At 37.7% G+C, this 26,488-nt stretch overlaps 1 protein-coding gene across 1 annotated transcript in view; it reads right to left on the bottom strand.

Annotated features, from left to right (window-relative positions):
• CAPN7 (calpain 7) overlaps positions 1 to 24,384 on the bottom strand; it is a 28,707-nt gene extending 4,323 nt beyond the window's left edge. The window contains exons 1-17 of the mRNA XM_009581116.1: positions 24,282 to 24,384; positions 22,421 to 22,578; positions 20,128 to 20,195; positions 18,810 to 19,010; positions 17,173 to 17,259; positions 15,953 to 16,079; positions 15,119 to 15,204; positions 14,086 to 14,179; positions 12,321 to 12,467; positions 10,511 to 10,617; positions 8,869 to 8,989; positions 8,485 to 8,629; positions 6,552 to 6,651; positions 4,496 to 4,631; positions 3,955 to 4,030; positions 765 to 910; positions 9 to 71 (exon numbers count right to left, since the gene is read on the bottom strand). Of these exons, the coding sequence (XP_009579411.1) occupies positions 9 to 71; positions 765 to 910; positions 3,955 to 4,030; positions 4,496 to 4,631; positions 6,552 to 6,651; positions 8,485 to 8,629; positions 8,869 to 8,989; positions 10,511 to 10,617; positions 12,321 to 12,467; positions 14,086 to 14,179; positions 15,119 to 15,204; positions 15,953 to 16,079; positions 17,173 to 17,259; positions 18,810 to 19,010; positions 20,128 to 20,195; positions 22,421 to 22,578; positions 24,282 to 24,360 (1,941 nt within the window). The 5' untranslated portion in view covers positions 24,361 to 24,384. The remainder of the gene's footprint in view (positions 1 to 8; positions 72 to 764; positions 911 to 3,954; positions 4,031 to 4,495; positions 4,632 to 6,551; positions 6,652 to 8,484; positions 8,630 to 8,868; positions 8,990 to 10,510; positions 10,618 to 12,320; positions 12,468 to 14,085; positions 14,180 to 15,118; positions 15,205 to 15,952; positions 16,080 to 17,172; positions 17,260 to 18,809; positions 19,011 to 20,127; positions 20,196 to 22,420; positions 22,579 to 24,281) is intronic.
• Positions 24,385 to 26,488: the final 2,104 nt, after the last annotated feature.

Below are 26,488 nucleotides of genomic sequence, written 5' to 3' on the forward strand. Positions count from 1 at the left end.
TTATTTACCCGTTTGGAAATGGTGTAAGGTGTTGGAATCTTGGAAAAGGTGAACTTGCACAAGGAATACACCTGTATTGTGAAAGAAGAAACTGGTCACACATTCAGCTTGCATTTTTCATATGAAATCATGACATGTTAAAAAAAGCAGAATTGCCTACACATCATTTTTAGATACTTGTTCACTACATGCCTATATTACTCATCAGATGACCCCATCTGAAACTCAAAATCCAGAATAGTGCTGGGACTAACAAGACTTAGCTCTACTTAATTTTTATTAAAAAAAATCAAAATGGCAGCAATCTGCATTTTACTTTTTGCAGTGACAAAAAGAGACATCTAGCATTGATCATCACATGACTCAGCAGTTAAAGAAAAACCCAAATACTGAGTCCAAGGACTCAGAGCAGTCAAAAAACTTTAAACCTTAACTGGGATCTAACATAGACTTATTTTGGATACAGAGAGCCAATGCGCTGCCTGTACACAGATGTTAATTTCTTATTCTAGGAAATAAAAGTGTTTTTCAGCTGATTTCATTACTAAAATGTCATTACTAAAAACACACACTATATTGTCTTAACTACAATGGAGAACATTATCAAGCACTTCACCCAGTGGTTCTGCTCCATCATTCATGGCCTCCCTCCCCAAAAATAACAATATTGATCCAGAAGTACACTTTTTTTTAATCAAACTTACAAATAAAGGACACTTTATAGTTTAATTGTTTACATTCATTATGAAGTCAACACTACATACCCTGATGGTGTAATGGATAGTGTTTTGTTTCTCGTACTGAGACACCACTAAGGTAAATGTATGGGGCCCTGGAGAAGTCAGCTTTATCTTGGTCAGATAATGAGGACTGTTGATCCGAATACCATCAATATATGGAGGAGGATCAGCTGAAAAAGAAAAGGATGAACACTTTTCCCCAATTAAAAAATCCCCCTGCTTGGTAAACTTCTTAGCCATTTTATATCAGTGAATTTTGCCAGGAAAGTCAGATTGTTGCTACTAAGGTTAGACTGTAAGCAGACTTGAGTGCTCTCAAAAGAATAGAGCCTCAAGATTTGCTCATAGAAGCGACAGATAATCTTAAGAGCAACTATCATTTGCAGCAGAGGTACATCACACATGACAGGACACAAATTCTGCACTTGCAAGTCATGGGATTTAAGCTGTGCTTTCAAGAACTGCTTATCCATCTCCCACCAATGTCACTACTCAAAGAAGACCTACTATTATGATGTTGAAATTTAAAGAGAAATAAGGAATGTTTGAGCACTCTTTAAAAAAAATCTCTGAGGAGGTTGTTCCTTCTCCATTGGCTGGACAGTTCCAGAATGCAAGCTGCCAAAATCTTTGGTCACTGGGTAAACAAGACTTTAAAACATGTTAATTTCTTTAACTAACTGACACACACTTTCTCCCTCTCTCTCTCCAAATCCTTGTGATCATTACACAGATGAAGTTGCATCCTAGTACCAATGCACATGTGGTACTTATTATAAGCATCTCAAATATTTGCTTTTACAATTAGACAATGTAATTTGTTATTTGGCCTCTAATTGGTTCTTTCCAGACTTCTTTTAATTTCAATGAAGCAGGAACAAGTCTAGCCAATTACTTCAATAGGCCCAGGATCAGGTCCTTTTATTTTCTTCCACGAAGCAACATGGGAGAGGGGAAAGGATTAATATAAAACAATGAGAAGCTTAGGAACGGGAAATCTCAGCCTCACTGCCAAAGGATTAACCTGCTTTGTTCTGATCTCATTTTAACAGATGGTAAAAATAATACTGCAGCTTGACCAATCTATTTCCATGGAAAAAGGTTTTAAATGAGTTTGAGCTCGTGAGAATAGAAGTTTATAAAAGAGTTTGGGTAGCGAGACAAAACATATGAATCATCCAGTTCTTGCTAGTGGTCTTGCTGGAAGACTGTCGATTTCAAGCACAACTGAACAATTCCCTCCACTATACAAATGTGTTTGGTTTTCAGTAAGACAGCATGTAAAATAAGCACTGCTACAAGTACTAGCAACACCAGGAGCATGTCTTGGGCTGTAAGGAGAAGCAGATGCTTTAACAAGATCAGCTCTTGCAAAAACAGGTGATGATTTGGTCAGGTCTCAACAGATGCTTTCTGCAGAAAGACAGCTTGGATTCTAGGGGAACTGGTCAGCAGAGTTCTCTGAACAAGACCAGAGATGAACAGTGCAACCCTTACCAGCCATTCCAACAGGAAAAACCCCACAAATTCCACTCTTTGGTGAAAAGAGCTTTAAAAGCTACTCTCTAATTAACTGTTCCTATTACCTGTTGCATGAGCAGCTACCTGAATGCAACCCTGGTTCTAAAGAGGTTCCCTATATGTAAAAGCAACAGGCCAAATCCTACCTGCCTTAGGATGCACTTTCACTGAATTATTCCAAGGAATATTTTTACAGAGATCTCTAACTTGATGTAAAGAATAAATAAAAATATGATATTATTAGCTCTACCATAAAGTTACAGTCTACCCTATCCATTCAACCTGGGCATTATCTTTACTTTGTGTCTCAACCCCAAGCAGCGCTACAGGCTTGGGGAGGAGTGGCTGGAAAGCTGCCCAGAGGAAAAGGACCTGGGGGTGCTGGTTGACAGCCGGCTGAACATGAGCCAGCAGTGTGCCCAGGTGGCCAAGAAGGCCAACGGCATCCTGGCCTGTATCAGAAATAGTGTGGCCAGCAGGAGTAGGGAAGTGATCGTGCCCCGTCCTCGGCACTGGTGAGGCCGCATAAAACTGTGTTCAGTTTTGGGCCCCTCACTACAGGAAGGCCATTGAGGTGCTGGAGCGTGTCCAGAGAAGGGCAACGAAGCTGGTGAAGGGTCTAGAGAACAAGTCTTATGAGGAGCAGCTGAGGGAACTGGGACTGTTTAGCCTGGAGAAGAGGAGGCTGAGGGGAGACCTCATCGCGCTCTACAACTACCTGAAAGGAGGTTGTAGCGAGGTGGGGGTTGGTCTCTTCTCCCAAGTAACTAGCGATAGGACGAGAGGAAATGGCCTCAAGTTGCACCAAGGGAGGTTTAGATTGGACATTAGGAAAAATTTCTTTACTGAACGAGTGGTCAGGCCTTGGAACAGGCTGCCCAGGGGAGTGGTTGAGTCACCATCCCTGGAAGTATTTAAAAGACGTGTAGATGAGGCACTTAGGGACATGGTTTAGTGGGCATGGTGGTGTTGGGTTGATGGTTGGACTCAATGATCTTAGAGGTCTTTTCCAACCTTAATGATTCTATGATTCTAACCTGTGTTTCAGATCTGCTATCTGTCTTGAAATAAAATATGCATGGCTTTTTTGCAGCTACAACAAAGCTCCAAAAGCCAAGCCCCTTCTTTCTCAAGGTGAGTAGAAACTGATCTATAATGACCAGTAATACTTTGATAAAATTTGAACATCTAAATATTTTTCTTAAATATTCCATACCTGATACTTTGAAATATGTTCAGCTGTATCTCATGAGCTTGCTTAGGTACTTTGCGTAAGCCAATTTCATAGAACAATTAACCTTGATTATTTTCAATTAGTGGAAGCCTTAAACCTTTAAATAATTTTACAAATCTAGGAAATAATTATGCTATCAGATAAACAGAAGCACATCTGTCCCCTCTAAGCATTAACTACTGCCACTGCAAAATCAACAGAACAATAAAGAAAACGCTGTGCCAAATTAAGTGTCAGCAAGACCTCTTAGCATGCTTCCAACATGTACAGCTTGGTTTATTCCTTCAGTGTAGACTGTTGAAGGTGGCCAAACACGGCTAAATGACTGTTTCAGAAGATTGACCTCTTAGAGTGAGGCATCTAGTTTTAAAGCAAAAAGTGCCTTTCCTCTCCACAAAATCCTTTGCAATTCTTCATTTATTTCTAACATTATCTTTTTGACAATTAAGGTACACTAACCTGGATAGTAAACTTTTTTGCCATCAGTCTTGTATACAACCATTGTAATGAATTCCCGATTGTGTGCAAAGTCATCCTATAAAAAACACAAATCAGGTAGAGTTGTACACTTCTGTGGAATGTAACTAATGCTTAAGCAGAATCAAGTAAGCATTCTATAATCCCCTTCGATCACCACATCACTGATATTTGTATTTACTAAGATACCTGATCCAATTCTTTAAAAAAATAAAAACCCTGAAATAAACAAACTGCCACTGATTTCACTTATAACAGTTCAGAGTTATTTCATTACCTTTATGGTGGAGAATATGATCACCTCACTCAAATTTTTACTCTGGGTCTATTTCGACATTCTTGTATACAATTATGTGTACCTGCTGAATTTAAAATTTATACATAGGTGTACACATAGGTGTACATACTTGAACGTGAAAATATAAGCAGTAGTATACTAATAACATAGAAAGCTATATAAAAAGATTTACAGAAGATATTATAGAACTTATAATATAGAAAACTAAGAAAAAGAACCCGGCACCTTATCCGTGATGTGCCTGCTGAGCAGAACCCAGACAGCAGCTCCACCTTGTGGACACTGGACCTCCAGCTTGTACTGAGGATTGTTAGCCAGGCTGTAGGCATCCTTCACCGGACCTTGCTTTGCATCCCAAGTACTAAAAGTAATACAGAGACAGTATTAGATGAGCAAGATACTAATTTGTGCTTTGAAACCTACTCCAAATCCTACATGTATACAAAGCTATCCATTATCAGTAACAAAGTTACTGATGGCTAATTTTCTGCAGGAATCTATGACAGTGGTTACATAATGCATCAGTGTCAAAAGCATTACCTTACAATTTTGTTTTATAAATGACTTTGCTACAATACAAGTGTGATAACAAAAAAATGCTAAATACAAACAGATTGGCTGTTTGGTATGGTGACTGCAACCACACAAAACACAGAAAAAGCTGAGGCATTCAGGGAGCCCAGGCTAGCCAATTATTATAATGATTGCACACACCACATTTATTATTAAGGGAAAAAAACCCTATGATTTTGTAGCTGTAAGATTACATATGTAAGCTATGGTGAGTTCCAAAAGCTTGCAAAATTTTTTCCTCCAGTCTTTTATTCAGAAAATGTTTGTTTTAAAATTTGATCTGTTTTATGTTTGGAAGAGTGCCTGCATGAAGTGTTAAAAAAAACCAAAAACTTTGAGATACCCTATTGCAAAATCTGCCTGCTGCCTCATGAACTGTCTAGGCAAGGAAAACCAGGTATGAAAAAACAAAAAGTGCTGATGACTGAATGCAAAGTGTGGCACGCTGGGAACAGAAATGGATACAACTACTCATAAGTCCCATTGACCTTCCCACAGTTAAAACTGAACAGCTGCATTATCAACTAAGCTTCACATTATCACCATCATTACTCCGTTTTTTATGGCAATTGCCTCTGTGCTAGGCATTTCCTACACAGAGGTACGACAATTAGTACTAATATAAGGAAAGACAGACTAGTAGATGAGCTTTGAAATTAGCATACACATTACCTCATCTTGCTATATCACCACAGCATATTTTAGAATTAATTTGAACACAAAGATGGAAGGAGCCTTTACAGATAAGCTCAGCAGTTGCACTATGGATGAAGGAGCTTGTGTAGAGCTAACATACGCAGAAACAGTGTGGAGGCAGTGGCAAAGTGCAGTGTAGGGGAGTGGAAAAATAGAGAAGCCCTTGCTTTCCAAAACTGAGACACAAACTTACCCTCAAACTGGGTGACAAAAAGACTGAATGTGATGGATACTAGGTAGGAGACATGTATCATGTTCAGAAAAAATCATAGAATCATAGAATCATTAAGGTTGGAAAAGACCTCTAAGATCATTGAGTCCAACCATCAACCCAACACCACCATGCCCACTAAACCATGTCCTTCAGCGCAACATCTACATGTCTTGTAAATACTTCCAGGGATGGTGACTCCACCACTTCCCTGGGCAGCCTGTTCCAAGGCCTAACCACTCTTTCAGTAAAGAAATTTTTCCTAATGTCCAATCTAAACCTCCATTGGTGCAACTTGAGGCCATTTCCTCTCATCCTAATCAGCAGGCAAGGAACATTACTTGTAACAACTACAACTGGTGAAAAACAAAATTGGTTAAACTACTCTGACATCAGTGAACACACCCTGTAAAGACAACACACACTGCACAAATGACTTGCAACTGGCCAGGAAAATGAATTCCAAATAAAAACTAGGACACTCAAGCACTGTCTGGTCACTGCTTAAAGACGGACTGCACAAAAATCTGATTTCTATTCTGATAGAGAGATGCGGGACTGAGGTCAGAATCTGGTTACACAACCTCAGGTCCACAGCAACACTCCAAAAAGGAGTTTCAATGATGTTACAGAAGTAGTCAAAAACAAAGCCTGGGCTGAGAATTTAAAAATGTAAAGTCAGGATCAAGAGAACATGGTTGGAGTTCAACCTCTTCAGCTGTAACTAGGAAGAATGGAAAGAAGCAAACACCACATCAGAACATCAGATATTGACACAAAAGTTTTATCTCTTGGACCAACCTGTGAATACACGTAGATTCTTTAAAAAGACTTGGATTCCAACTCAAATAAATAACATCATAGTACTGGCACAAGTCCTCCCAGGCAATCCAGAAAATGCCTAAAAAGGAAATGCTGTTACTGTTTCCTTACCAGACACCTTGATTTCACTTGTTTTTCAAAAGTCTCTTTCCAGGCAAATGATATAGCTTATATAAACCAACATTTCTGTAAAACTTAGTAGTAGCATCTGCATTGCCCAAATTTCTAAATTTAAACTTAACCCTCAAAACAAACAAGTTAAACCAAGAAAAACAAGTTAGTCTCTGCTTATCATCAAGGACTTCCTGAAGCTGTCAGAAGGCTTTTCATTCTTAAGCACTAAGCAGAAGGCATGAGAGAATCTGTTGTATTGAAAGAGACATCATTAGGCGATTCTAACCTGCCTTCCCCTTTCCTACATTTCTGGAAAAAAAATGGAACACAACACAACACTAAAAAAAACATAGTCAAACAGGTTCCCCCAATTCAACCTACTTCAGTAGCCATCCAGCACAATCAAGTATTCAATCAACATGTGAGTACATTTGAATGTATTTCTAAGATATTTCATCCAACACCTATGTGACTTGCTTTGGCACCCTGAATCTGCTTCATCTTTACAACATTCTCATGCATTTATTCTAATTCTCCATAGCTCCCTTAATTGCAACTCCAGCCAACAAGAATGCCTGCAAGCTGACAAATTCCTGATGAACTCTCAAAAAGCTAACAGCCATATAATTCAAGTCTCTGACATAAGCAGTTGCAGATCTTGCAGCACTAAAAAAAAATATGCAATCATAATAGCTACACTTAGACAAGACCAGAGTGTAAATCCAGTCAGAAGAAACAACTCCCTTAAAATTACTAATGTAATTTTATATAAATTTTAACTACTAGATGTTACAGCTATAAATTCCTTACTAAATGAATCGGTAAATAATAATGAGCTAATCTCTCATAACTGCCACAAAGCCAGGGCTGCTATTCTTATATTTAAATCAAAAGTTTTCCGTATGCATTTGCACACGGCTTATCAATAAATGCTGTAATTTAATAGGTTTGGATGCATACTGTTGTCGAAATAGAGTGGCACTGAACAAAAGGGCTCCCCCTCACAGCGATACACAGACAGCAAACTAGGATACTATAAAAAGAGCAGACATCTCTGAATGTAAAACACAGCTTCTGCAGGATTTCTGAACTGTCAGCAACCTGCCCTTCCAGAAGCAAACCCACAGTGACTTTCCAGGTGCTCCACTCTGTTGCTCCCTAGGAAAGATGGGACAGGACAACACTGGGCATCATTCCAGATGGTTTCTCTGGACAGTGACATAGTAGCACCACTGTCTCAAACACGGATCTCAATCTACTCTTACAGCCGGAAATAGAGTGTATGTAAAGATTTATTTACAGATATATTAATGTAATGCAAGGGAAAAAAAACCCACTTACCTCCAGTGCATGACCTCAAATACAGGCAAGACTTATTTAAATACTGATTACAGTAAGCATGTTCATACATATTTGCAAATGTTGGAGGAAAAAAACACAAAAAGTCTATTCACGTATTAAAAAAAACAGTATTATACAGCTTGTTGTCATAATATTTATCTTTGCACTGAACTCCCCCACGCCCAGATACTGAGATAGCAACACTTAAGTAAGGAGGTAATTTCTTGTCAATGAATTTGAGATATATTAAACAGTCCAGATTACTTAAACCCCAGACAAACCTGAAATGACAGATTTAAATACACAAATACTTGCTAAACTTTTGGGCTATTTAGTTTCTAGTATTTGTTTTACTCTCCCTCTCCTTGTGCCTAAGCATTTCTTTCCACCTTCCTGCAGGGATACACAACAAAGATCTATATTATCTGAAAAGATAGTGACTTTTAAACATTATTACCATTGTCTATTTTCTGAGCTGTTCTTGGATCAAAGTTCAAGTGTTTTTGTAAATCTGGGGTCCAATTTCTTGTGTCATTTTCACTGTATCGTCCCTTCCAACGTAAGTGGCTCCAGGGATTTTTCAATTGAAGAAATCGAAGTCCCTAAAGAAATACAAAATAGAATTGCTGGATTCTTGTCAAGGTAATTTTTATATTTATATTAACATGGAATATGGACCAATAGCTCAAGAAAATACAGCATCATTAAGCTTTCTGGAATTTCCCAATGGAGCTCAAGACAAAATAAACTACATTAGGCATTAGAGCAAAAAATCACTAGCTACCCATTGCAGACAGGTTTCAAACAGGCACCTGAAAACATCTTCAGTTTTATTTGATACCTTATATTCTCTTATGTCCAAGACTGCATATGCATGGGTCGGAACTAAACCCCATTTTTCTCCTTCCTCTTCAGACATCACCCCTGTTGCTGTTGTGATAAGGACATCTCCCTTGTGAAATCTGTTCAAAGAGAGGTGAAAAAACAGCTTAATTAAAATCTTGCAAGTTGCAGACTAACTTTTGCTAGACACTGTAATACCATCTTTTTACACTGTCCATTAGCATGACCCTGCTTTATAAAAACTGGAATACAGGTTTTTTTGTCAGCAGAAATCACTCCTGAAAAAGCTTGAGAAAGTGGAACTATTTTCTTTCAGTATAGGCTTTAAGTGAAAAATTATTATTTTTATATAATTTCATAATTTCCTATTTTTTATAAATAAAAATCAGTATTTATCAACCTGAAGTTCAATCTGTGTCACTTTTTAAAGATACTCTTCACAGATCTTCAGCTGAACACAAATGTGGTTTCATCAACACTTAGCCAATCACTGCATATAGCAAATTAACAACTCTGTTGCACCCCCAGAATTCTGAAGGAGCTTCCCAAAACCTGAAGAATGAGAAGTTCATGCTTCTATACGTTTGCAGGTGTTTACACTGAAGTTTTGTGTCCCCCAGCATAGGCCTCACAGGGTCCGAATTGTCAACTCACAACAACTGAGTTCTGCAATTGTTCTGAATTGCAATTGTTAATTTCGCAACAATTATTGTTGTGAAAACACACTATTAATTTTCCCAGTCCGTAGACAGTTTACAGGGTCACTAGACTATGAATCGACACATTTTCAGTCTAGCACAGGTGAACAATAGCAACGCTATAATGGCTAGATCCCATCCTAACTGCAGTCACACCTCCAAATTGCAGCGCTGGAATATCTGAAAAGTTGTTGACAACCAACTGAGAGCTCCTAACCAACTGAAAAAGCACTGTAGAGAGTCACGCTCTCTTACCATGAATGCAGATGTTTCAGTCAGAATATCTCCCTTCTACTGCATTGAAATGCATAAGAAACTGGTTGCACAAAACTGTTTTGAAAGAAATTGAAGTACTTGCTAGCTGACATTTATAAATTACAGCTATATATTTCACCATTAGTAGAATTGTTACGGTAAGTCTGAAGATCAGTATTGCAGTTTTGATAGACTTTTGCTGCTCCTCCAGGAGATTTACTAATGGGGTATAATAACCAAGATCTTGTGATACAATTAGAAATACTGTATTATATCTGCTTGCTAAGGACAGCAGATTAATGCCAAAGTTCTGGGGAACTGTGTGGGAACACAGAACACATTTCCTGCTACTTTTTAAACACTTTTAACTTGTATATTGGTTCTAAGCTACTCTTCTCTGACTCTGTATTGTATTTTTTTCATCAAGAAATGGGCTACTTTTTTTTTTCTTCATATGTAAAGAAGAAAAATCACCTCAAATAAATTCCACAATATTTTACTCTTCTGTTCTATCAAAGCCATCAATACCTCAATTTTTCTTCTTCCAGAAAGCACATGGAGGTTTTATAAAGCACAATTTGTAGTAGTACTAAAATGCTATTGAAGGATCTGTGGTGACTGTAGCTACTACACAGCAAGCATTTTAATTACTTCATTTTAATTACTTAGGAAAGAACAAACTTCTACCTCTGATAAAGCATTCTGAAAGTATTATCTTTATTGAAAGCTTGATTGTCAGAGTGCATAGCAATTCTTTCAGGTATCCAACCAGTCAGTGCATGGAGATCAATGTTCTGAAATGCAAGCATTCAAAAGAAATCAGAATAGATATCCATCTATAAGCATATGATGTCTGTACACAAATTATAAAAGCGCCTTGAAAGAAATCAAGTATACACAAGTTACAATATAGCTCTACACACAAAAGGCTCAAGATTAAGACTATATTATAAAACCCAAACAAACAAAAACTTAAATGATTAGTTTAGGACAACACTTCCAAATAGCCTCTTAAAAAAAAAAAAAAGCTGGAAAGTGAACTGAAGAAACAAACTGGAATTTCAGAGCAATGGAAGCATAAGAGAATGATCAATCATGCTCAATTCTATGATGTGTTCTATTTATTTCATTGATTCACAGGCTTTTACAGCACAGTCTCAGAAGCGCTATTTGGAACCTTGCTATTATGTATGCATTTTAAATAATTTAAGTTTTACTTCTAAGGCTCAGGGTTTGGGTGTTTTATTCTTTTTGGTAAGGCTGACACTGACATGTATTTCCATAAAAAGACATTTTAATCTCCCCATTTCATCTCCTTGAAATATTGCTTATTCCCTTTTCTTTTGCTTTGTACTCCTCAAAGCAAAAGCAGAGACTGTAAGTGCTTGAAGTGTCAATAGCCAGCACTGGTGGATGGGAACTTGAGGAATTACCAGTACAACACAGCCACTAAGTAACCCTGATTATACAGGGAAGCTATAATACAGTGGAAAGCAGAGGTGGGGGGGAAGGATGGAGATTAAATGTCACAAGTCAAACTGTTTTTCCAGATAGCAAGTTAGACGACGCCAATGGGAATAAAACACAGCTATTCTCACCAGCTTCTGTCCTCCAAACAAAGCAGCCCAACACTGACATAAACATACATAAAAACGTATGCCACTTTTACCCCTTATACAAAACCACATTTGTCTCCATAATGATTTTTCAAAAGGTGATGGTTACCTAGTATACCCTCCAAGAACGCGATTATCAAGACACCAACTAGAATGTGAACAGCACCATGAAATCAAAAATATACTGTTAAAATTTTAAAGAATTTTAAATTAAAGTCAGAAATGCTTCCTAAGTAATGAATGAAGATTATGCGGGCTACTCATTTCAGTAAACCATTCCTCTTTAAGAGAATAATTTGCATGTCAGCCTAGCTGCATACGATGACTGTTTCTTTAGTAACCACATTATAGGAACCCATTACATATTTATGTGAATGAGTGGAACAATCTGATAAACAAACTTTCACAGATCGAAGTACTCGCTCCCTCTATAGACATGTACTAAATGACTAGCCTGTTCCTTTCCTAGCTGACTCCCCTACTTAATGAGGGAGAACTGTCCTATTTATTGAATGACAGTTAGAAACCAAAATCAGCAGTATTGATGTGGGCAAAAAATGTATTACTTTACCCAACACTTTCATCTAGACTTTATATGAACACATATACTTCCCAACCATAAGTGCCAATCCTGCAGTCAGAGAACTAAGATTAACTCTACCCATCAAGATGTCTTGCTCATTCTATTTTGATGGAATAAATCTCATCAAGTACAGCTAAGCATATTTGTGAAAGAAAGAAATAAAAAAAAAAGTTTAAGAAAACGTCAAACCCAATCCTTGCCTCCCCAAGCAATTAATTTATTTCGCTAGAAGGAAAGTTATTTGACCCAAGATTATTTAAGTGGAATTTTTCCCTCTTAGAAATAATTTAGTACTTACAGAATTTGATCCAGGAAAATCATATCCTCCCATGACCTTCATGTAAGCCTTTTCTATTAGCGATACCCATAATTCATTCTTATTGTTAGAATAAGAGCAGAGAAGTTCCCCACTATGATCAACAGGTAATTGGTCATCTATGATTACCTGTGTGAAATAAACAAATGAAAAATCATGATAAAGCTAATAAACTATTTTGGAAGTATTTAAAAAATAAAACCAAACTCTCATTCATGTACAGCTTCTCAGACAGCCAGATCTGACCGTCGCGCTCAGATGTGGACACCTCTATCAGTCCTGCAGTGGTTTTCCCAAGTGAACAAGAAATTTTCTTGCCAGCTCTTACTTGCATTGGTCCACTGGGTGACCTGTGATCGCCTGCCTCGCTTTCCCCTATGTAAAATGGGGATGATGACAGTACACTCTTGTAAAGTGTCTAACATCTATTGAAAAAGCTAGCCACAGAAAAGTTCAGTGTAATTACCAGCATTAGAAAAAGGAGAGAAAAGCCTAACGATATCCCTCACCTAATTATGAAACAGGGCATGGACTGTGCTTGCTAGCCAGCAGAAAGATGAACAGCTATTTATCTATAAGGAAATAAACTATGTGTCACATCACTTTCATAGTCTCTACTTCAGATTTAAATTTCCTCTCTCTGGAAAGGAAAAAAACAAATGCAAAAGCAGCAGTTGTGAAAGTATTAACAGTTCTTCAAATTAGGTAGAGTATACTCAGCATTATTAAAGATTGCTACTGCAGTATTTGCAGTGGTCTGAAACAGTTTCCCAGAACAGATGTTTCAGTTTCATGTTGACATTAGTCCGTTACCAATACAGGCTACCAACACAGCACATTTTCTGGTCAAATCCTGTCTGTGCAGGAATGAATAATCCTTTTCACAGAAGAGCAAATGGCCATTCATCCTAACAAAAGGCAGCCATTAGGAGATATTTTGGAAAGAGTATTAAGAGCAAGGCAAGCATATAAATGATGCTTCCCTGAAACACTCATTCAGATTCCGGAATTCTGCAACTCAAGGATTTCCTGACCCAGAGATTATATCTTAGCGATTAATAGCCTTTGAGGACTTTCCCCTTACTCCCCCGCCCCGTGAATATGACCACTCAACTTTTGAACTCCCATAAACATTCATCAGTCACTATGAACTGCAATAATCAGTGCTACAGTTAAGTATTATATGAAGAAATACATTATTTTATGCCCTTATTTATTGCACTGAAAAGAAAATGAAGCTGTTTGTGAGTTTATGAAGTTCTAACATGTATCTTCAGGCATCTCCTCCCCTTACTAAAAATCTGTGGTCATTTGAGTTATGCCTCTATGGTCATTCCATGTCTATACTCTTCCTGGACATCCCTCTCTGTACCTTTTAGTTCTGTAACTTCCTTCCTGGGATGGAGTAGAAAAGTAGATTACTTGCAACCCCGTTCATAAATATGGGATGCATAATTTTGTTCCTGTATGGTTTTCATAATTCTTTTAAGCAATATAAAGATTCTTTTAATGCATTTAATGTGAGTAGGACTATTCTCATGAATGTCTGTAGAAGAAATACCTACAGTCTTTTACATACTTCACAACTAAAATGAATCTGAAATGGTTTAATAATTAAAAACCACTTTCCAACAAAACATATCTAAAGTTTTTGCTATGCAAGCATAGCTTCACAGTGAAGCAGACCAAGCCTTTAAAATATATGACTTAAACCGTAACAGCATTAAGTCTCCCGAAAACCATTTACCTTTCTAGGTACACCATTGATATGAAGCTTCACCATGTATTTGCCACACGGATTATATTCTGGTTCTCCTTTCTTATTCTGAGGGTAAATTATACTGTAAAAAAAAAAAAAAAACCCAAACAAAAGAGACCGGAGGAAATTGTGACACAAATGACTTGGCTGTACATACACTGATAACAAGAAAAGTGAGATTAACACAGTCTGTTTCTGGAATTTACACTGAACATAAATATGGAATTTTTAATTAAAAAGCAACTCAAGTTTAGTAAAAATGACAGTGATGTTTAAATAGGTTTTATTTTTTCAGGCCTGGTTCTTGCTGCAGTTCTCTCCTTAATAAAGTAACAAAAAGAACATAAGTCACCTAATTGTTTCTCCAACAGAAGCAAGGCAAACAAATTTATCTTACTACTAAACAAATGGTATTTACCTATCTGCAAAATAAATACAGTATTTGCCTGAATAACAAGTCAAACATTTGAAGAAGGAGAAGACAGTGCAGAAGTCGCTGCTCTTGAAAAGAATACAAGTTGAGTTCTAACGAGCATAGGCTAAAACAAAAAAATCCAAGAACAATGTTCACACACTGGTCTGGCAACAGGTTCCCCACAGAATCTGCCAAACCCACACCAAATTTATCACAGGGCGCCAGTTGAGTGGAACTGAGATAGTGTTGTTAACATTAATTCTGCAATGAGATGCAAGATGGACCACCTGTTGCACAGCAGTTGGCATAGCAAAGTAGGAAAATAAACCTATAAAGCATTGTAAGTAAAATTTCTATGAAAACCCAAACAAAACCTTCTAAACTATTTATTCCTCCTCAAAGCACATCTCAAGGTAGACTCCAGTGTCTGTATACATATGTATATAAAGCTGGCTTCCCTCTCAGAAGTGCTAAAGCCACATGAGCCCCAGGGAGATGAAGGTGAAACAAGTGCTAGTTATTACTATGTCCAACTGTTATAGAACCTCTTGCAAAAACTTGGCAGTATTAAGTCTGAAAAGATCTTAGAAAGCAACAGCTACTTACCTTGTGATCAATTTTTTGTTATATCTTCTTTCATATGCTGCACTAATAGCTAGTGATGCCACGAAAGAACAATCTGATACTATTGTCTATAAAGAAGAGAAAAACAGTGGGGACATTTACTAATAACTTAGATACTGAAAGACAAACGGGGTGTGTGGAGGGAAGGAAAGTCATCAGTTAGTAATTCCCTTCAAAACGGAAAGGATTTCAACCAAGAGAAGCAAAGTTACTACTAAAAAGGCAGGAAATGTATGCTTGCTTAATATGAGGCCCCTACAGAGCAAACCAGAGTTAGAATTACTAATGACAGAGGCAAGTGCAGATACCTCAGCATTTACTCACACTTACTCCCTCCTCCCCAAAACACGCTGTGTAATATAAACCATATCCAATGGCATAATCTATTGCTGATTTCAGAATTGGTTGGGCCATCTGCAACTTAAAACTAAACAAGGCATTTCCACTATTCTCAATGGGCCACCCTGCTTCCTTCAAATAAAAATTTTAAAATTTTGCCCATTATTTTTTCCACGCAGTAAATTAAGTGAACAAGTTGCTGCAGAGTACACCTGGCCTTTTTTCATACTAACCTTACTACCATTTCTGGAAAACAGGATTTTCAGCTGGAATTCAAATTCTGATCTTCATTTCCACTGCTAACGCACCTGTTTATTCTGCGCAGAATCTGAAGTGACACTATTTATTTATTTATTTAATCTCATGAGAGCCAAGGAAAGCACTCTCACATGTGTGGATTCCTTTTTGAACAAGAAGGTCTTACATCCCCTGCAATAAACTGCTAGCAGCACACATTTCTCTTTAGGAAAAATTTACCTGCTTTATGCTGAAACTTGACACAGTATAAATCATCGTAGGGTTATTTGTTATGTCATCTGGTCGCACCCACTTGGCAAACATTGCTTTCTGCTTGGGGGATAATGGTAACTTCCCACATTTATCACTAGATTTAAGAGAGAAAAAAGTAGAAATAAATCAATAGCAGTTTAGAAAAGCTTTTCATGGTATGCCCAGTCCTATATATGTCTGATAGATGGTGCAAAATACGCACAGAACAATAACACAGCTTTGTATACAGAGCTGTAAAACAATTTCAAAGAATACTATTGCTATGTTTGTGATTTTTAGGGGAAAAAAGCAAAAATATTGAAACCATGAAATAAAACCCTACTTCATACAGGACTGAACAGAAGAAGGGAATTCCAAAAAGCCATCTACACCAGCAGAAACTCAAATGCTTCACTTTATTTCAATATGATGAACTAATAATAAAAAGTTTCTTTAGTTCTGAAAATATTGAGGCTTGTCTGATTGACAAGCCTTTAGCGGAAAATTGAAAAGAATAGTTTTTAAAAACTAACAAGACACAGTGCTTCTGAAAACAAGACAACTACCTCTTGAAAATGAAACAACCACTGTATTTATTTTGGTTTGAAATGTGCAGTACTTGATGGCTCAGTCATTAACCCTGCAAGTACATACCTGCGGACAAGTCACCATGCCAGGACAAAAATGATTATCCGCCACAAACCAAACCAAAATAAACCAACCCCAGGTGTCTCTGTCTATTATGGCTATATTATCTGAACATATTACTATTGTTCATGAATGAAGGTCTAGCAGTTACATATCACTCTTCCTCGGAATAGTCCTTTACAGAGGAAATGGCTATCACCTTCATTTTACAGGTAACTGAGGCAGAGGGAGCGAAACTCATTAGCATGCAGCAGAATCAGGAAACGGACCCAAGTTGCCAGCCCAGCCCAATACTCCAAAAAGCCAAATATAGTGTTGTCCTTACAGGCCTGAAGACATAAATGCAAAAGCACTGCAGAGCAGGATCAGCTTACATTAAACGGCTTTAAGATCAGACTGGAAAAAGGAAGTGGTAGTATTTAAATATCTCTGCCTGAATTATGCTTAAAAGCCTACTTAAATAATTTTAAACTCTGAAAAAGAAAACATAGAAATACCAAATGTGGGAAAGCTTTGGAAATAAAAACAAAAGTCAAGTTCAGTAATTGAATCACACTTACGAAAATGGCATAGGGAAGGCAAAACGCTCCCTCAGATCAACAGTCATGAAAGGTACATATTCAATGCCATTAATTTTTGAAGTCTTCCTGCAAGTCATAAGAAAAAAAAATAAAGTTACAAACCTATCATCTTTCAAAGACTAAATTCCAGAAGGTAAGAACAAAAATAGTTTTTAAAAACTAACAAGACACAGTGCTTCTGAAAACAAGACAACTACCTCTTGAAAATGAAACAACCACTGTATTTATTTTGGTTTGAAATGTGCAGTACTTGATGGCTCAGTCATTAACCCTGCAAGTACATACCTGCGGACAAGTCACCATGCCAGGATAGAAATGATTATCCGCCACAAACCTCCTCATAGTTCTAGAAGTCACATTTAAAACTACATCTGTCTAAACAGAATTTCTCAAGTCCCTTAAGCCTCTCATTAAAGAGAGTCTCAGGATATGTTGACAACAATTAACAATTAGCAACACTTAGATTTCATCTAATCGGGGCAGTATATTGAAACACTTTGTCAAACAACAATAACAAAAATACTGCACGTTTATCAATACATTTTTGACTAAAGCGCACAGAACACTTTCTAAAAAATGAGAATCATATTTAAATGTGAATGTAATTTAAGTTTCAAACAAAGGTATGTGAAATATTTTTAAATCAAATTATGATTAAAGATGTGAAACAACTTGAAGCTCTCTTGCAAGACTTAAACAAAAAACCAAAAAACCCAAAACCCAACACAAAAGGGAAAAAAAAAGAAAAAAAGAAAAAAAAAAAGAAAGAAAACCAACACCCAAACCATCCACAAAACCAGAAACATTCACTGCACAGGCACTACAAGAGGAAAAAAAAGTGAGATTTTAATAAGGCAATTCTTAACGCTCTGCAACTTTTCAAACAGGCATACATTTCTATCTTCATGACCATATCCCCAGTCTGTTTAAGCCCCCTAAAGTCAACAAGCAGACTAAACGTTTTATGATCAAATCCTGGACAGTGTTGAGCATCACCTCTGTCACAATCTTTTTTTATTGCATGGGGAGGAGGAGGAAGGTCAAAATATCAGACAAAGCATTTTTTTTTTTTTTAAGATATATTTGATAGTTTTAAAAATTCATGATTTAGGCTAAATGTTTTATGGATTATTTGTAGCTTATTCCACCTATAATAAAAATCAAAACAAAAGGAACTGGATGTAACACAAGTCACAGTCCTACAAAATATTATGCTTCGTCAATTTCCAGTGAAGTAGTAGTTGTATAATCTATAAAAACATCTTTGTATCTTGGCATCTCAGAGAGAGATGTTTCATGAACTCAGGCAGGTAAGTTATGTGTAACATACAAAAATAAGGCTATGAAAAATAATCCTGGCAGTCAGTTACAAGAAATTGTCTTCTAAACACACTCTAGAAAGTATGCTCTGTGAATAAAAGCCACTAATTACATTACCTTAGAGAATACAAGAATTTATTAATGTATAGGTAATACTAGCAGCGGGGTTTGTAAGAGGTGGTTTTCCAACCTCTGTTTATAGACCTCATGCTTCAGCTATTTCAATCTACTGTGCAAGATGCAAAAGGATGTGAGCACAAATGATAACATTTTGGAAAAACTTGTCTTCAACTTACCTGAGTACTTCAATCTCCTCTACAGTGTATCTCTGACCTTGAGATTCACTAGCTTGTACTGCTCTGATTGTCTGTGGTTTATCATTTAAAGAAAAATCAGGTCCTAATGGAAAGAATGTTCTGACTGGCTGATTTGGTTTAGCTGCAGTTGACTTCTCCTTCTGAGATGACTTTGACACAGATTCCTTCAGTGCTTCTGCTCTAAAGCAAATAAAAATGCATTTTGTTTACAGCAATGATAAAAATATAGTTATGGTTCAATTATTTATTTGCTTGGTTCATGTTCCCACATATGTTAAACGGAATGAGCAAATGCCCAAGTTGTCCAATACCACTTCCTAAGAAAAATCAATTTCTGATGCCAGTACTTCTTTATTTTCCTGTTCTAGAATCAATTAAAATATAGCATTTCCAATTCATATATAAGCTACTTTTGGCAGAACTCATTAGACTTTTGTTGCCTTTAAATTATGCTAATAGGAGAATTTGTGTAACTGTTCATTATCTGGAACCTCAGGACAAGACCACTGAAACACAGAGAGAGAAAACTGATGTGCAACCTCTCATACCTTCAGGATTTAATTTGTCTAGCAGCTACAATAGCAGTAAAAACCCACTAGCATTCACACAACCCAGCATTCCAACTGCTTGAAGACTATGTATTCAGGAGCCATATTTTGTTGTTGCATTAAGCTGCTGGATAGTCACATATCTGCAAAATATGGGATTTATTTTAAACACAGGCTGAGAAGTGCTGAAAACCAGCTTATATTGAAACTTAGCCCAACATAGTCTGTTATTTACCATCATACAGCTGATTTAAAAAGAGTTACACTGAACTTACACTCACGTAACTTGTTTCAGATATAGACTCCACTCCACCAGATCTACCCATACAATTAGATTGCTACTGTCAAGGTAAGCATTTCCCAGTTTCCAAGCTGTCTTCCTTATGAAGGGATGCTGACACCCTGGCTTCATGCTGGCCCAAATTCAGGATTTTTACAGAAGCCAAAAACTGTAGTAGAGTACTCTGATTTATATCTCTGAAGACTGTAGTAGTGCATTGGTACTAACAAATACACAATCCTTTCCTAATTCTGCATGTTCCAAGATTCCCACAGGGTTGGCACAACAGCTGCTATGTTCAGTGGTATAGCAGCTGGCAGCTATCTCCAAGGGAACCCTACAGGAGCTAGGTCTACCCAGAATCCATGTTCTTTGCAGTACAGAACACACACGTTAGATTGAGAATCCAATTCAGAGAGTGCACTTAGACCTGACAGCAAGTATGTTTTCTAGCATTAGCAATACTCACCTATCCAGTGCTTGTCGAGCCAGCTGTTTCAGTTTTGCCTGGAGGCCTGCTTCTGAAGTTTCAGTAGCCTTAAGTGCAAAATAAAAGAAAAAGCCACACATCCAAACAAACTGCAGGTTTTGTAAGCTCAGTTTGTCAAATTCCACACACATAGATTACAGCAAACAGTAACTGGCTATTTTTTCCAATTCTCTTTTGAAATGAGCAAATATGTTTGGGTTTTTTTTTTTAAATCTCAGGGTAAAAAGCATACAAAGTAAGCAAGTATCATTTTGCTGTTCTAGTGAATGTTCATAGAACGGAAGTGATATTTAAAATTTTTCAGCATGGGAAACACTGTGTACACAAAAAATTTGCCGGAAGAATTAACCGTATTAAAACACTATGGGCAGAAAGAAGACAAAACCAAATGCTACGTATGCTACTGAGCTTAGATGTGTTCCAATTCTTTTCCCCAAATGAGTCAAAAATAATCATGGTAACTTAGAAAAAAAATTCTGAATCTTTACTTTCATAAAATACAAACAAACAAGATTGCTTGCAAGTTAAAAATCTTGTCTTGCACATCTAAGGCATAAAATAATCTATGATGGGGCACCAAAACAGGTATCAAGAGTGTTCCCAGGTATCAACTTCTGTTCCCAGTTGGGAGGTCAGCTATGACAGTTTACGCTTTTGTTTTCCTTACAGATGAAGCATGACTACTGCAGCTAAACAATCTGCAAGAGGTACAACATGAGGTGTGGCTTCTCCTGTGATACCCATAAGCAGGTTTCAGGTTCTAGCTTTGTACCTTGACCAATTCTCCCAGGTCACCTAGGTCAACTGAGGAAACCAAAGGCAAGCTACCTTCACCCCAAGAAACAAAACTAGAAACACCCTCTATAAGCAACTATTTTCATTTGCAAATAAATTACACTCCAGAGTGGAAAAAGCTTTGAAAGATGTATGAAGGTAAGCAGTGGAGATGGAACACCAGCACACTCATCTAGGAGTCAGCCACAGAAGAGGAGGAATGGCTGCTCTCTGGGTACTTCAAGGGTAAGGAAGAAGCAAATCTCTCCACCTGAATATACTAAGGAGAAAGACAGAAGTAAAGCTTCAAGATAGCAGAGTTCCTTCAGTCTTCTTTTATCCTGGGAAGAAGGTGGTACTTTTTGATCACCCCGAGGGACAAAGCCTATAGTCATCTCAACAAAATAATATGCTAGTCAAGATTAAAAGAAACTTCAGCAGTATCTGTACCTAATGAAACACCTGATAAAAGCAGTTGTTTACATGAGATAATTTCAGACTAATTTCAATATATGTAAGTATTATTTGTATGCACTGACACAACAGGAGGAGGAACACAGCAGAGGAAAAACAGTATGCTGCCATAGTAAGTTTTATGTAATAGACTGAAGATGTTCTGCTCCAACAGCTCAAGTGGAAAAACTAGAGCAGATCTACTAACTCTTCGTCTGGTTACACTGTATCGCCAGGGTTTTTTAGCCTACGTAAAACCAGTTTACAGAATTCAGAGAAAAGAAGATTTTACTCTAGCATGTAGCAAAAGTAACCCCCTCCCAACAACCCACATATATTTACATTATAAAAAGGAAAGAGAAGGGAAAAAGAAAAACAGACTTGGTGGAGTTACATTATGATGGTGAGCTCTTCCTGTAATGAGTTAGTTAACACAACTGGATTTAAGGGAAAAAAGCAGTACCTGTAATTATTCTCCATCATTCACGTAGTGGCCAATTCATTCTTACCATTAATTTCAGTGTGAATTGAGTTCACCCGTAATAGCTTTAAAGTTGAGCACTTGAGTAATCAAGTAGTATTTTTACTAGTTTTGGCATCAGTAGACCGTGGTGTTTTCAGAAAGTGCTACACACAAAAATTTTCCTTAAATTACTTCCCTTAATGTAGTCAGAAAGTAATATAGCTGACACATTAGCAAGTCATCTTCAGAATTAACTGTTTTTAATTTCTGTTTTAGTGCTGCATTCGCTGCAGAACAAAAATTAACATGAAAGTTCCAGAATATTTCTAGTTTTTAGTATAATCCAGTTCAGGAAAAACACATAAATCACAAGTCCCCATAAATTTACAGTGTTGAATAGCAACATAACGTAAAGACTGGAAGAAATACTAAAAAAAAAAGTGGGAAAAAGATTAAAAAATAGTTTTTAGAAATACAGGTACTCCATTTTTAAGCCAACCTTTAAGGGTCAGTCACTTGTGTAAGTGGAAGAATTTCTTACCATCACATAATTCCACCAAGTTAACCTGTAGCTTAACATACTGTTTTCAAACAGAGTTCCACTGCTTCTGTGTACAACTCTATAGCTTCTTCTGCATTGCCTTTATCATCTTCATCAAAAGCCTGTGTAACTAGGAAGTGAGCACGCTCCAAGTCCAACTGTTGTTTTGACTTCAGAGGATCTGTGTTCTGTGACTGAACTAAATGAAAAAGAAAGTATTTAGCTTTCTACAGCGGCAGACATGTAAAAACATCCTTAACATGGTACTGAAACACTAGCAGTTCTAATCAGATGGGTAATATCCATTTTTTGGCTGGAAGCCAAAACTTTCTAAACTTTGCTAAAAACATTTTTGCAAGGACAAGAAAACACCACCACCTCCCCTCCCGAAGCAGAGATTCACACTCAAGGATATTTCAAATGTCAAATAATGTAAATAAAAGCTCCTTCATACTACACTAAGGACAAGGATGTTTAATTATGTAAAATACTGCATCATTCATGAAAACATATCACCTATGGCAATATACAAGTTCCTTAGGTGTCTATCTCATTTAATACCTGAAGGAGAAGATGGAGTACACCTTCATCAAGGCTGCAGACCCCACCAAACCAATTCACTCAAGAACACAGTTGCTATTCAAAGGGACACAAACAAGCTAAAGTAAAGGGCTGACAGGAACCCCGGGAAATTGAACCGGGCTAAATGCTATGCCCTGTGTCTGGGAGAGACTAATATCCCTGCACAGTACAGGTCTGTGCAAAGGGGCCTGGGGTGCCGGGGGACAGCGGGGTAAGCCTGAGCCAGCAGGCCGCTGGCAGCGATGAAGGCTAACAGCACCCTGGGCTGTGTCAGCAGGAGCACAGGCAGGAGGTGGGGGAAAGCAATTACCACCCTCTACTCGGCACTCAGCAGACTGTATCTGGAATACCTTGTCCAATCTCAGGTCCCTAATGATGGTTGGGGCTGGAGGACTTGGCCTTTTGAGAAGAAGCTGAGGGAGCAGGGCTTGTCCAGCCAGGAGCAGAGATGGTTTTGGGGGGCCAAAGCCATCTCTAATAGCAACCTGCCAGTAACTGTGAGGTTATCAAGAAAATGGATTCAGGCTCTTCACTGTGGTGCAAAGAAAGGGAATGAGAGCCAGTGGCTATGAATTGACACAGGGAAGAACCCAATTAGATATATTAAAAAAAAAAAAAAATCACTAGAAAGACAATTGCACCCTGGAACAGTGGCCCAGAGGCACTAGGGAATTTCTGTCCTTAGGCGTTTTCAGGACCTAGCTGCACCTGAGCAACCTGGTTCAAAAATAAAATGTCTACCCTGCTTTGAGCAGGAGATTAGTTTATAGACCGCCCAAGGTCCTTTTTTGGCCAAGGGATTCTATGATTCTAACTGAGAATTGCAGGTGTGCAAAAATCTGAGATTTTGGTCTAAGCACAAACACCGAAACTGGATCAAACAGGGAAACCCTTATGAGAGCAAAAATCTCTTTTACCCTCTCAAAGTTAGTAATTCTACATAAATACCAGAACCTACTTGTTTCAAATCCATCATGCAGCTGAGGCTTAGATGTGCGTTTTGATTTGTTCCTGATGAATTTTTATTGCTATATTTAATTACTTTCTCAGGTTTTCTCTGCAGATGTGATTCCTAAGAATATTTAAAAGGAATGAATACCAACACCCAAGTCCTCACAAAGCAAGTCTCTGCTTCATTTCTGATGTATTTCAGAATTCAAACACTGATGTGCTCATTGTATTTGTAGTCCTTCACAAAGGACAAGAAAATTAGAATAATGAAGAACAGAGCAAACATCATTGATACATATTTCACACCACGCAAAGGCTTTCCACTCAATTAATTTAAGCAGAGGTTTAATTAGAAAGCTCCTTACCCACCTGCTGAATGGAGAGCTTGAACTCTCTCCAAGTACTCATTTATTTTTTCTTGAATATTTTCTAAGTTGGACCCTGCCATCCCAGCATAAATCAAGGCTTGTGCAGCTTCCTGCAGGAAAAGGAATTTGAGACAAAGTTAATGTTTGCTGCCTAGAAAATTACTTTCCATAAACAACGGGCCTACAGCAGCCATGAGTTGCATGAAAGCAAGCCCCTACATCTGCAAAAAGAGTCAGTGGCTGCAGGGAAATTCTGCTCGAAAGAGCAAGCTTCAAGTTATAAATGAGATCACGTTCAATTTCTCATACATGGAACAACCTAAAGGACTATAAAAAACCTTCTGAGGTTCTGTAACGCCAGATCTTAGGTCTCTCTGTAGAGTAATGCATGGAATTAGGAGACCAAGTAAGATTTTTCAAGCATGCACTGAAATCAATTAAGTAAAGCTCACAAGCCACAAACTGCCTTTTATTTCTAAAGCTGCGGATTTAAGGTTAGGGAGGAAAAAAAAAAGCTACACACTAGTTATTTGCATTTAATCTGGTAATAATGAAAGTAAACCAACATAAAAGCTTTTCAAAATCAAATGCACAGAACTTTGATTTAGAAAGTCTTTTCTTTTAGTATTACTCACATAAAGCTATCAAATCTGGAAAGTCTACAAATGTAAAGTTTCCTAGCTCCTCAAACTTTCTTTTTTAATTGTTTGTATGTACACAAAACACCGGATATTGATAAAAGTCTATTTCCAGGAGGGAGCGTAGGCCTCCGGCTCAGAAGCACAGTATGTTATTAAGGCTTTTTCTATACTGCACAAATCTATTAAGAAAAAACGCCTTCAGTTGCATAAGCTGTGTATCCATTCACTAAATTTATGAAAAACATGTAATGTTTGGCAGGGTTGTAATAGACAGTCAGAGCTCACAGAGCTTCAGAAGCATATGGAGAATTGAAATTTGGCACTCACAAAAATGAGGATAAAAACCTTATTTTGTCCTCATTATTGGCATAGAAAAAAAGCCACACTTTTGTGGAAATGCTCATCTTCCCAGCAGCAGTAGAAGAGAGAAGGAGGTAGTCATGTAGCAGGCTGAGTATGTAGGAAGCAGAAGAATAACTAGAGAGCTGGTCCACAAAGATGGTGCTCAGAGAGGCTACTCTGTATAGGGCAAGCACAGAGCCATGGCCAGAGGGTCTCTTGTGTGCTTTATGGCCATGATTTTTGTCAAGCTTAGCAGTTTGCTCCCATACACATCTTGCTCAAGCTTTAAACTCATCCTGATACAGCCTGTACTTGTTATCAGGATAAATTTTGATTGACAAGCTCACAGAGCCAAATACCGTATATTCCCTGTCAACATCCGTCACCATATTACATCACATAAAATGTCCACAGCAACAGAAAGGTAAATAGAAGTACTATGTCATTTATATGTAGCAATTAACTACCGTTAAGGTCTAGCATACAACTATTTTTTGGGAAAAAAAATGCACTACTGATATCTGCTCAAAGGATGTATATATTTGTCCGTGACATATCACAAGTACAGATTGACAGAACAGGTGCTGTATCATAACGGTAAGTTGTTCACATAAGAGGCAAAGAACAAATGTGGATTTTCAAACTAGTGCTGCAAAAACAATGCATAATTGATGTTGCTTCTGTGATTTCAAGCACAACTGTTCTGCCTGGTTTTAAGATGTAAACATAGTGAAAACAGTCTTTTATAAATTAAGGCTCTAAAGGACTGAAGCAGTTCACCAACTGCCTGCAGAGCCAGCACGCCAACTGTTTCCAGTGACAAGATGGTCACACAATTCAGAGTTGGTATTTAAGATCTCTTCAATGCCACTACTGTTCTTTGGCACGAGTAGTGTGCCACAGTCGCACTAAGCTAACTACTGATCATCAGTTTGCAAGTTGCTAACTGCTGGTCAACAGTAAAACTTAGCAACATTAGTAAGTTACCCTAAGCTGGTTCACATGCAGCCCTCTACTAGGGATCTATCGAAGTTACATGACAGCAGGAAGCGAACAGCACTTGCTAGCCATAGGAACTCCATTCGGACAAGTCCGTTTGTTGTCTATTGGTAACAAATAGTAGCATTTCCCATGCTTCATCCTTAAGGTCAAGTTCTTGCAGAATACAGTTCAGCACCCAACTTTTCCACATGCTTAGTAATTGCACCAGTGGGCTCTGAACTGC

Source organism: Fulmarus glacialis, unplaced genomic scaffold (assembly GCF_000690835.1).
Source record: "Fulmarus glacialis isolate BGI_N327 unplaced genomic scaffold, ASM69083v1 scaffold16227, whole genome shotgun sequence".
In the NCBI taxonomy this organism is placed as follows: Eukaryota; Metazoa; Chordata; class Aves; order Procellariiformes; family Procellariidae; genus Fulmarus; species Fulmarus glacialis.